The sequence below is a fragment of the Malaclemys terrapin genome, chromosome 10, assembly GCF_027887155.1.
Source record: "Malaclemys terrapin pileata isolate rMalTer1 chromosome 10, rMalTer1.hap1, whole genome shotgun sequence".
Classification (NCBI taxonomy): Eukaryota; Metazoa; Chordata; order Testudines; family Emydidae; genus Malaclemys; species Malaclemys terrapin.
This window is the reverse complement of record NC_071514.1, coordinates 70,671,390-70,683,733: the sequence shown is the minus strand read 5'-3', so window position 1 is coordinate 70,683,733 and position 12,344 is coordinate 70,671,390. Positions and strand designations below refer to the sequence as shown.

Sequence of the window (12,344 nt, the reverse complement as noted above, 5' to 3'; positions counted from 1 at the left end):
TCTTTTTTATCGCTGTCAGAATCAGAATTTTTATAACTGATCACAACTTTTAAAATTTTCCTTCAGAGAAGCCAACCCTTCCTAAATGGGTATTTAGAAAGTTGGAAGCAGAAAACCAGTGCAGATATCGCTGAAAGGGGAAACTGGGCCTCTCTTTTCCTTTGCATGGATCCTGAAATAGGATTTAAACTTTGCTGTCACTAACTGCATCTCTCCTCTTTACTAAAAGTCTATTATGCCTCAGTGTTGTCCAAAGTGTCAGAGACCTGCAAGTCCAATGACTGGAACTCATCCAACGCATGGAAAGGTTTTTTTGCTAGTTGTTCCACCTTCCCTGTTATGATTTAAGAAGATAGAATTACCACATCCAAACACAGCTGCATTTACAAAAAATATGTTTTGTTTTTAAATGCCTGGAAAATACGACTTTCTTCCCTTCTCCTCCAGCATTAGGTCTCCACTATAATGATTCAGATTCTAGTAGGGGAATATTTGTTTCTATATCCCACAAAATGACAATGAGCTTCTAAACCCACCATCTGTTTATGGTTAGACTGTCAGAGTAGCCCATATGAAAAGAGGAAGCAGGGCCTCTCCAACAGAGGGATGGCCATAAAGGCCTCGCCCTGCTTCCAATGAGGTCAATGGTAAAATTCCATCCATTCAACTGGAATAGAACTGGTCCCATCATGATCACAAAGAGCTAAAGCCTCAGTTAAAGATGGCTGTGAGCATCCCCTCACACATTTTTCCCACCTTAAAAAGAGATAACTTCAGCCAAACCAGCCTACTCCAAGCAACTGGGTGAGGGGCAGCGTCCCTCTGTTTCTACATCTTGCAAGATTAGCATGATACAAGGAATTTAGCAGGATGAGACAAAAGTTGGAGAACATCTGAAAGAACTATTGTGTAGTTGATGCAACCACAAAATTTTAACTGTGTTGAAGTATGCAATGCACACAGTCTTTGGTGCACTGCAGGGGCTAAAACACTTACTGCTTAAAACAGAATCAGAACAAAACTTACTTCATTTTTAGGGCAAGTATCTCCATATGGGACATGTTTTTCCTTAGTGCTGACAGTGACACTACTTGATACATTCAACATGTTGATCAATGTTAACAGACCTGTTTTGGTTATTTGTTATAATTAGAATAATCTGAGGTTTGCCACGATGAAATCTCAAGATACATCGGTAGTTTTTAAATGGTGATTCCCAAAACAGATACTACCACTTGAACCTGCTTTCATAAATATATGGATTTGAGTCTCTCTCCTGTAAAACTGGCAACAGTGTTTGCATAATAGATTATTTTATCAGATGTGTCCCCACATGCTTGAATTTTAGAGCAGGACTGAGCTTTAAAGTCTGAGGTTTAGAGCTGTTAAATAATATATGCATGCAAAGTGTTGATAAGCCTAAGCTATGTTGACAGTTCAAACAACAAAAAAGACCCTCTAAACATATAAATGCAAATAGTTTTAACAAATTCTAAAAGTTTTGATAGAGATTCATCTGAAAAATTCTATTTACTTCTACTGGGAACTGCACTAACTAGTCAGTTGTATAATTATTCAGGCTGATTCACCCATCTAAAAATTTTCTTTGAAAAGAAAAAAAAATATTATTGCTGTTCTTATAAACTTGTTCTTTGATCTCAAAAAGATGGGCCACTTGTCTCACTTTCTCCTTTTTGTCTCCTTCACTATATATCATAGAATTAATCAGGATTAACTACAAGAAATATTTAATTTTTCTAATGAGTTGTAAGTTCTTAAAGTACAAAACCAAACAGAATTCAGCCCTCAGGATGATCTTCAAAAAAATAAAAGATGAAACATAAATGCTAAAAAGCTAAAATCCAAAGCTAACAGAACCCAAAAGGCTATTCCAGTAGAGGGAGAGTTGGAAGTTTAACAGAAGTGACCAGCGGATGCTCCTATTGGGTGTTGATGCTGTATCTTGTCAAATAATAAGTGGCATATTGGTAAAAGTCATTTTTTTCTTCCATCTCCACATTGCCACAATGCAGTAATCCTGGAGGTATGGACAGTCTGCAGAGAAAGCCTTCACAAAGGCAGCTGGCAGGAAATCCCCAAGCTGTGGGAAAGTGTGTCCACAAAACAAAATTCTTCACCTACGCATACCCAGCTATGCTCAAGTTCACGTCTGGATTTTAAACAAACAAGTCTATCTTAGCAACCTCTTTCTCCTGCTTTTACTGCAGCAGTGTGTGGAATTCACACTACAGTAGGCTTACACCAGGACTAGCAGCACACAGTCTTTCAGGCATAGCACTAGGAAGTTATGGAGCCAACAGAACAGACAGGCCAACAAATTGGAGATAAGAGGGATCAGAATGCAAGACCCGGGGATATGGAGTGGAGTTACAAAAGCACAGAGGTAACATCCAAGGTTGAAGCTAGCCAGGAGGTGTCTCAGAAAAATAAAAACAGAAGAGTAGAGGGTCAAAGATAAAGCTTTGAGGCTCCTCATAGCAAAAGATGAGGGATAACAAAGCCTTCCTCAGCAGTTATAATAGTTAGAGAGAAGTGTGCTAAAGACACTCTCCTTATGCTAAGAGCACCTCCTTTCACAATGATAAGGTGTGCTGGGTTGAGTTTATAGCTCAAAAGGTAACTGATTATGATCTATATTTTTCCTGAGACAGGTCAGTTAGTTATAACACAGTCCTTTCACAATAGAACAGACCCCAAAGTTGGATTCTTGGCCCTTTTAGGTGCTATTTCAGCCTTTTTGTAAACATTGGAATCCCACTTAATGTACCTGATGAACTTAAATAGAAAACAAATTATTTTAACCTCTTTGGTAAAGTATGTGAGGGTCATGTATGACAACATATCTATTGCACAAATTCAACAATTAAGGAATCTATTGGTGAAATAGTGAGGATAAAAATAAACAATAATGATTAAGGCTGCGAGTCTGTCACTGAGGTCACAGATTCTGTGACTTTCCGGGACCTCCGGGACTTCTGCAGCTGCTGGTGCAGCTGGCCTCAGGGGCTGCCGGAGCAGCAGCAGTCCCACGGACTGCCCTGGAGGCCTTTGGAGCATAGGTCCCTGGGGCCTTAGAGCAGTGGGCGGCTGGGGACAGTCAGCCCCCGCCGTCAGTGCAGGGACTAGCCATCAGCCCCTGGAACCCACCCAGAGCAGTGGTGTCCCAGGGGCCCCCAGTGCAGCAGCACCCCCGGACCTCAGAAGCTGCTAAGTTTTAGTTAGGGGTATTTAGAGTAAAAGTCATGGACAGGTCGTGGGCTGTGAATTTTTATTTATTGCTCGTAACCTGTCCATGACTTTTACTAAAAATACCCATGACTAAATCTTAGCCTTAACTATGACCGTTTGGGGTGTGAGAAAAGAGGGAAAACAGTGAGAACATTTTGAAGAACTTCTGAACTGGTATGAGATCTTACAGAGTTGGATCATCCCTGTACTAATGTAACAGCCACTGTCTTAGCAGACACTGGGGACTGAACCACGGACTTCTAGAGCTAAAAGGATGAGTCTCTACTGCTTGCATCAAAGATCCAGACTCTCCAACTGTGAGCTGAGTCAGACTTGCATCATCTGTGGAGCCTTATGTTCTTATGAGCACAGAGGAGGACGTACCACTCTCTGACAAGTGGGTTGCAATAAGATACTATTATTTAAAACAAATACACGGAGGACTCTTAACAAAATGTTTGACGAGGTCCATTGAAGAAAGCCAGTTCGGAGTCCCAGGATTTGCACAAATAAAGCTTGAAACAAGTATAAATGCTCTTTGTGGAATATTGTTTTATTTTAAGTATAGCCTGGATACCTGCTTAGCAACCCAAATGATCTCTTATGGTCATACTAGACTGTAGTACACAGATATGTGTAGGAGAATAATCCATTGTATAAGCTTATTGTTTCAATTTTAATCAGCTAGCATTTACACTGGCAAGTCACTGATACAATGCAATAGGGGAACTGTATAGATGTAATGCTGTAGAGCATAGAACCCACAATAACCCTCACAGTTTACCTTTGTCTATGTGGTAGATATAGGTCTCCTGAGTCATTGCAGAGAGTAGATGCAAAACATTGGTGTAAATCCGAACTTTGTCATCACTATTATCCTCCCATGTATAATCCTGGATCACATTGAGCAGTCCTCGCACCAGAAACAACACTCCCTGTTCTGGATGGTCCTAAAGAACAAACAGGAGACAGACTAATAATCAGCGAGAGGTTTGAGTTTTTGGTTTTTAAAGTGCAGCAACATCTCTGTGACAGCAAAATACAATATAATTAAAACCGTCAATGACTTCTCTGAAGTGTGCTTCCTAGCAAATCCATTTAAAACACATTCTAAGAGAAAATTATAACATCTTTTTGACCCATAATAATCAACCTGGTCTAGGCAGCCGCAGCAGACAAGCTTTGAAATCCTGTGCTTTCTAATCTGAGGGGGAGGCAAACAAAATTAGCTGTCAACTTCTTAACAGCTGAACTTCCAAAATTACACACTCTAGTTAGATTTTTGTTTTAACTCTTATTATTTCAGTAAACTACAAAAACAAGTATATTACTCATGTAATTATGAGTCTTAGAAGAAAATATACATTGGGAAGGCACCAAAGCTACAGAATGGCAATGGCCTTTTAATATTAAAAGAAATAATTAGAAGCACACCAACTTTTAGAAACAGTTCATTCTTCTTAAGAGTAGTTTCAACACTGCACCAACCTCAAAATGAGCTGGGATGTGGTGGTGTTACATATCAGTGTAGTAAGATGAGGCCCTGAAACAAACTCTTGTGTCAGAGGCCCAGTCTGAGGCCTGAAGCCTGAACCAAAGTACTTCCAGGCACTGTTAAGCAAAAGCTGGGCTGTGAGCCAGAGGCAGGCCTCACTCACAGAAGTTGGCGAGAAGAGGGTTGTTAGAAGCAGGTGCATTCACATATAAGTGCTAATAAGAGGAACTTGTGCCAAGATGACATCAGAACACTCCACAGACATAACAAGGAACTGGCAGGTGCATTTTAAAGACAGGGTCAAAAGGACAGCATGATGGATAGATGGGTTTGTTTGAACCAACATGATCAAAGGGGAGACAGCACCCTAATGAGCCAAGGGGCTGTACTTCAATACGTCAGTAGGGATGAATAATCTGTCCTGTAACTGTATAAAAGTAGGTCCCGGAGTGCGCATCTTTGTCCTGCCTCGGGGGCAGTGGAGTGTCCCGCCACTGACTGAGCTGTGTCCATTGCCAGAGGGCACAAATTCGTAGTATGTCCTGTAGAGTCTATAGGAAACTATTACTGTGCTTCGTTTGACAATAAACCTGGCTCGGGTTCCTTCGTACCTTACTAGAGTCTGTGGTCTTTGGGGGTTCTCTCGGGGTTTGCTGTGTCAGCTATCTGCGCAGAGCCGGGGCAGCACACAGAGGGAACACGCATGCAGCTGACTGTTATCATCATCATCGAACAAGAGCAGAGCACCACACTGGTAGCTACTAACAACAATCAGCACCTCTAGGACAACCACATGGTAATAGGAGAGTTCCTCCATGGAGTGAGTGGAGAGGAGAGGACAGCAGGGACAGGATAGAGGCATTGGGGGATGGAAGCAGGGAAAACGATAGTCCCTGGAATCCCTGCCTCTCACTGGAGAAACCTTTCAGCACAGGCAGATCTAAAGGTGGGACCTGCCCTCCCTTCATTGCCAATTACTGCCTTAGGCCAGGACACTTCATGACCATTTTCCCAAGTGAGAATTTAATTCTGAAGTTACCTCTCTTCAGTGCCGCATCTGCACAACGGAGGCACAACAAACTACTGGCTAGCCACTCCTCTCTCTCATTCCATATTCAATACAATGCACTCCCTCAAATGCATAGCTCGAGCAGGGAGACACCATGGCTTCTGGCAGAGCACAAGGAGCAAACAAAGAAAGCATCTTGGCCAACAACAGTGTGTGATATTGCTGCACATGTGGGTAGAGTGGGAAGGGGGAATGAGGGCAGCGGAGAACAGGAGGAAAAAAAACCTGTTCCACTGTGGAGGGAAAGACATTTTTTTTTTTTTTTAAGACAATAAAGGGAGAGAAGGGCCAAAAAAACAGTAAGACAAAAGTCATGACATGATACTAGGTGGCCCACATTTAAGGTTGCAACTGAGTTTCCACTCTGAGACCAATTTTAACCCAAACGAAGGAATGTCAGCCTCAGAAATGGTAAGTTAGGTATGGGCCCCAAGGGAGACTTGCTTAGTAAATGGGTTTTTTATCCTGGTTATAACATGGGTGGTTTCTATCAGTGTTTAAAGTGCTATCATTTTCATAGTAAAAATGGAACTTCTGAATTTCTTCACTTAGGTTTCATCGTTAGATCTTTATCATTAATTTAAGTTTGTTTCTTATCTTTCAGTAATAATTGCTAATGTTCAGAAGGAACTTTCTTATATCTGCATGTAAAATACGCCTCTGGGTTAAAACTTGGAAAGGAATGCAATTGTAATGTTTTGTAAAAATCAGTCTACTTCTTCAAAAAGGAAAATTATGACCATGGGCAGTTCCTAATTATTATCCCCAACTTGAAAACACTACCAGTTAAAAATGATACTACCTCTAAGGTTAAACTGATTCATAACAATGGACAGTAGTAAATAATAGTCAAAGCTCTGCTTTGTTTTTCTGTTGTTGGTGTACATCCAGATCTTACAAAAATGTTGATCTACATTACAGAGACAACATGGGTGAGGTAATAGTTTTCATTGGACGAACTTCTGTTGGTGAAAGAGACAAGCTTTGGAGCGTACACAGAGCTCTTCTTCAAATCTACATTATGTTTAGTAGCGAAACAATCTTTTCTGGCAACCTACTAACCCTTGCACCCAGAGCCAGCTCTGGCTTTTTGGCCACCCCAAGCACAAAAAACCCCCACAAAAAAAGGGGGCGGCCAGAATGGCAAAGCAAAAAAAAAAAAAAATCTGCGGCGCGGCCGGAGCCAGGGTGCAGGGGGACTCCCTGCGCTGCAGATGTGCCCCGGCTAGCGGGGGGAGGGAGAAGGAGCGGGGGGGAGAGAGAGGGAAGGGGGGCGGCCAGGGCTTCAGCGGGGAGCTGCCACACGGCCCCACCGCCTGCCGGGAGGGCTCTGCGCTGCTCCGGTTGGCTGGGAGGGAAGGACGGGGACTGCCCTGCCGGGCTTGCTGCAGGGCGCTCCTGTCCTCTGCGCCGCCGCCCCCTACAGGGCGGCCGGAGCGAAACACCACCAAAAAAAAAAAAGCGGCCGTGCCGCCCTAGGATTGGGCGGAATGCCGTCTCCTACAAGCTGCCGCCCCAAGCACATGTAGACAATTTCCAACCTGCTACAGTATGAAAGCCTCCCTTTGCAATCCACACATCAACAGATTTAAAGTTAAAAAGTGAATCCTGTTTTCATCACGTAATCCTGAATAGCTGAAGCCACATGGTTAATATGACACCTTCATGAGTTTACAAACTCATGTATGTTAAAAATTTGCTTAATTCCTGAATCATGAACGACTTAATATATACACACTTATTTTTCACTAACCTCTTGGCACCAGGAGGCAAGAGTTTTTGAGGCAAAATTCATCAGCTTTTAGCATCAGGACCACTGAACTACCAGTGCCAAGGAATTAATGGCACAGACTCAATGATTCATCCATAATGTCAACTATTAAGCAGCTGACTAGCCTTTAAAATGGTGGATGTAAAACAGAATGAAATTAATCTGGAGACAGTCATCTACATAAATCCTACCCACTGTCTGTTAAATTAAGTGTGAGGGTTCTGTAATACAGATGTTTAACCAACAGGATGGACAAAATTAGGTATTATTACTGCTTTCCAAGTTTCCCCTTTCTACTGTGCACCGGGGAAAAAAATCTAATATGCATATATACCGTATTAGTTTGCAGTTTCCCCAAATTGAATCTCATTTTATTTTCTGCTCATATTTCTAACTGTGCTATAGAAGGTCCCTTTTTACTTATTTATTTATACTCACTGATGTTCGCAATACCTCAAGTCCTTTTATTGCTTAATAAGGAATGTTCTGTAAATCCCTCAGGCTGAGAAAAAGTGCCATGCCAGTACTGTGTGGAAACATGCACTAGGAGAGCACTGAGGATTCTCTTCAGAGACCTTTCAAATGTGATGGATATTCTGTTTTGAACCCATGAAGGACATCTAAACTCAAAGAGTCAATATACTTCTCTGTAGCACCACCAATAACTGTAACAGCCTTTCTACAGGCAAAGCCTTTCATGTCCATCTTCCCCCACTCCAGCTTCATGAGTAAAGCCAGGACCGTCTAACAAAGGTAACAGATGGTGGAAATTCAGACTGGACTGACACCCTATCAGTTCAGGATCAGTTTCACTCACGGAGGTTCTGGTTCCTCATTCTTCATAGCTGGCATAAATCAAGCACATGGGTACTGTATCCATGAGTAATGAAGATCTTTAATGGTTAAACTGGCCCCAAGTCTTCCTTTTAGAGAGATTGAAGAGAGTGGTATTGGGCAATTGCTTATCCACACAATGGGCTCTTTTAATGCAGGATGCAGCAGTGCTCTATTCTCATTCCTCCTGCTCAGTACACCATCGGGGGGTGAGAGAAATGTAGTTTGGGAGGCAGTACCATCTATATGCAGATGACACTCAGCTTAATGCATCCTTGACACTGAATCAAGAGAGAGTATACTGTCCATATTTTCCCAAGTTCCTGGCTGGATGATGCTGAGTAGGTTGAGACTCAGTCCAGATAAAGATTGTTTCAGCCAGCTGGGAGAAACAACCAGAGAACATGGCAAGGTTAGTATCTGACCCCTCCCTCGTACTGATGAAGTGCACATACCTGTCCCAAAGAGGTTCACCACCTAGGGGTACTTCTGGATCCTTCCTTGTTTCTAGAGTTTCAAGTGGCTCATGCGGCATGAAGTACCTCCTGCCGCCCCCTCCTTATGTACTTGCTCTAGGTAGGAGGTTCACAGCTATTTTTCTCTGATTATACTGATTCAGATGTGGGCCATGACTCCATTATCCATGGCTGTGTCACTTCCCGATTAGAGCACTGTACCCACCTGTAATGGTCGGTGCCCCCCATAAGGCTTTATGAAAATATGCTTATGAATATATATAACATAACTGGAATATGCTTCATGCAAAAGGTCTCTTGTAAGGTATCATTACAAAGCTTATAATCTACTGAGTGTGTTCAAACTATTTTTATAAATGTATCACTCTTGTATCTAAAACTATGAAAACATTCAACATACCATGTGGGCAATGGCTTCTGCCTGTAAAAACTATGAGTCATGCATGGACATGTGACTTGCCCAGGTAACTCCAGAACTCCATTTTGTAGTTGGACTTTGCAAAGGGGAGAGAAGGGGGTCTCCACCCACAAGAGAAAGTCTAAACCTCCCAGGGGTTTAAAACCTCCATTTGGTCTTTAGCTGGCTAAAAAAAAAAAAAAAAAAGCCTCTCCACCCCCAAAGATACCTGAAAAAAACTGAAACAAAGAACAGTAACTGCAAGGGGTGTAAGTGATTGCTGAACCCAGACTAAAAAAAAATTAGTCTGTAAAAGGAAGCATTCTGGAACTGGTGAGGATTCTATCTGTATTCAGTTTGATTAAACATAGACTTGCGTGTTTTATTTTATTTTACTTGGTAATTCACTTTCTTCTGTCTGTTACTTGAAACCACTTAAATCCTACTTTCTGTATTTAATAAAATCACTTTTTACTTATTAATTAACCCAGAGTATGTATTAATACTGGGGGAGAGGGGGCAAACAGCTGTGCATCTCTCTCTATCAGTGTTATAGAGGGCAAACAAATTATGAGTTTACCCTGTATAAGCTTTATACAGGGTAAAACGAATGTATTTGGGTTTTAGACCCCATTGGAAGTTGGGCATCTAAGTGTTAGAAACAAAAACACTTCTGTAAGCTGCTTTCAGGTAAGCCTACAGCTGTTAGGTGATGTGGTTCAGACCCTGGGTCTGGGTTTGCAGCAGGCTAGCGGGTCTGGCTCTGCAGCAGGCTAGCGGGTCTGGCTCAAACCAGGCAGGGCACTGAAGTCCCAGACTGGCAGGGCAGGAAAGCAGGGGCAGTAGTAGTCTTGGCACATCAGTTGGCAACCCCAAGAGGGTTTCTGTGATTCAACCCGTCACACCACCCACCTTTGAAGTCTACTCAAACGACAGGCACAGAACGCAGCAGTGCATCTGCTTAGCACCTTTATCAGCAGAGAGCATATTTTACCAGCGCACCAAAGACTCCAGTGGCTCATTGTTCAATTCCAGATACAATTCAAGGGGGTGATAGTGATCTGCACACACTTACACACTCTGGATCCTAACTATCTGAAAAACCTCTCCTCTTTCAGTTAAGATCAGCTGGGCATTCAAGCTAGCTGTCCCCAGATCTGAATGTCTGGGAGTTTCTGGTAGGACAGTTTCATTAGTCTCTGACTCAAATTCACTTCGACTGTCAATCTGATTGAGTCAGAGTCTGTTCACAGGTTTTTGCCTTTTGAAGAATGGGGTGCGTTACGATGAAAACTACAGGATTAGGGTTTTACGCTGACTGTGCTCAAGTAACTTTGGACACTGTTTCAACTACCGTTCATGTGCTTTGATATATAAAAACAGAAGTATTTTTTATCTTAATTTAAAAATAAATAATGGACACAGTGTTTATAATAAAACATGTAAGAAATACTCAATTTAAAACAAGGTCTGGTCTATAAGCAGACAAGCTAAAATATCAATAGCCACCTTGAGCGTTAGGGATTAAATGCTCCACACTTCAATTCACGCTAAAGTTACTTACAGGCACAATTAATAAAGTGGAAAAGAAATTACAGAAGAATTCCAGGAGGAATGGTTCAGAGGGCCGCATCTTCCCATCTATATTGATCATCTTTGGCACTTCAGGAACAAGGCTCACTGCAGCTTTGAAAAAAGCATCAGCTACAAAAAACAACATTAAAATAGTTACAATATCACCATAGCAGTTGAATTTACAAACATGCCTGTGATCTAAAGACTGTTTAGAGTATCTGTTATAATTAAGTATCAAAAGGGTAGCCGTGTTAGTTTGTATCCACAAAAACTACAAAAACAATTATAATTGTTCGTTATAATTAAATGTCACAAGGGGAGTGAAGTAAAATCCTTCTACTGGGGAGACCGACAAGCTTTAGAGCTACACGGAGCTCTTCCTGAGGGCCTCTTCCTTTGGATACCTTTCCCAGTCCTGAGGAAGAGCTCTGTGTAGCTCGAAAGCTTCTCTCTCTCTCTCTCACACACACAAACAGAAGCTGGTCCAATAAAAGATATTACTTCACTCACCTTGTCTCTCTAATACCCTGGGACCAACATGGCTACAACAACACTATATGTAATTAAATGTTTCAGTGTTCTTAAGTAAAATTTTCAAAAACACCCAAGTGATTTTCCAAAAGAGCCTAAGAGGCTTTTAAATGTTATCCTTAGTTTCCACTTTACCTAAACTAGCAGAGTGCCGGATTAAAAAGGATAGATTCTCCAGTTCAAATCCAGCCATAATACAGTACATAATTTATAAATATTTTCAGCCTTCCTTTATATTCAATGCTGTTTTAGCCCGGAGATAAGTGGAATGAATGATCTAATAAGAAGTTCTTTCTATCTCTAACTTCTGTGATTTATAGAGGCCAATGAAAATCAGAGGTGGTAAATGCAATTGTTATAATATGCTTAAATGTTTACATTCTTTAATTAAAACAGGATTATGAAAGGAAAAGTAGTACTAGAGGTGCTGCCAGCTACCAAGATCTGAGGACTCCTCTGAACAATCATACTACAGGAACGCTTTAGATTTTCTTCTGTTTGTTTCCACAAGTTTGAAGATGGACCCATTAATGGTATAGTAAAGCACAGCTAGGAATAAATTGCACTGTAACCCCAAACAAAATCAACTAGAATTTCTACTCTTCAATTACGTTTCTAAAAAGTACTGACAAGACAGTATTCCTAACTTCCACCCTGAAGTTCTTTTGTAACAGTGTTTGCTGGGGTGTTTTACCAAACAGTAATGACCTCACACCATCTTTTTGGCCCAAAGTAGTTATGTCCCCATGTTTAAGTCCCATTGAAGTCAATTATCCAAGGACCTCAAAGCACTTTTCGAAATTGGTGCTATCCACGTCTCAATTTTATAGATGGGGAAACTGTGGCTTCTAAGTGCCTAAATCCCTTCTGAAAATGAGATTTAGGCTTCTAAATCAGTTAGGCATTGCAATGCTGTGCACAGCAATTCCTAAATATCTTTAAAAACC

The 12,344-nt window shown here is 41.5% G+C and overlaps 1 protein-coding gene across 1 annotated transcript in view; it reads right to left on the bottom strand.

Moving 5' to 3' along the window:
* Positions 1–12,344, bottom strand: part of VPS35L (VPS35 endosomal protein sorting factor like) — a 116,325-nt gene that overhangs the window by 23,260 nt on the left and 80,721 nt on the right. The window contains exons 27-28 of the mRNA XM_054041591.1: positions 10,856–10,995; positions 4,034–4,199 (exon numbers count right to left, since the gene is read on the bottom strand). Of these exons, the coding sequence (XP_053897566.1) occupies positions 4,034–4,199; positions 10,856–10,995 (306 nt within the window). The remainder of the gene's footprint in view (positions 1–4,033; positions 4,200–10,855; positions 10,996–12,344) is intronic.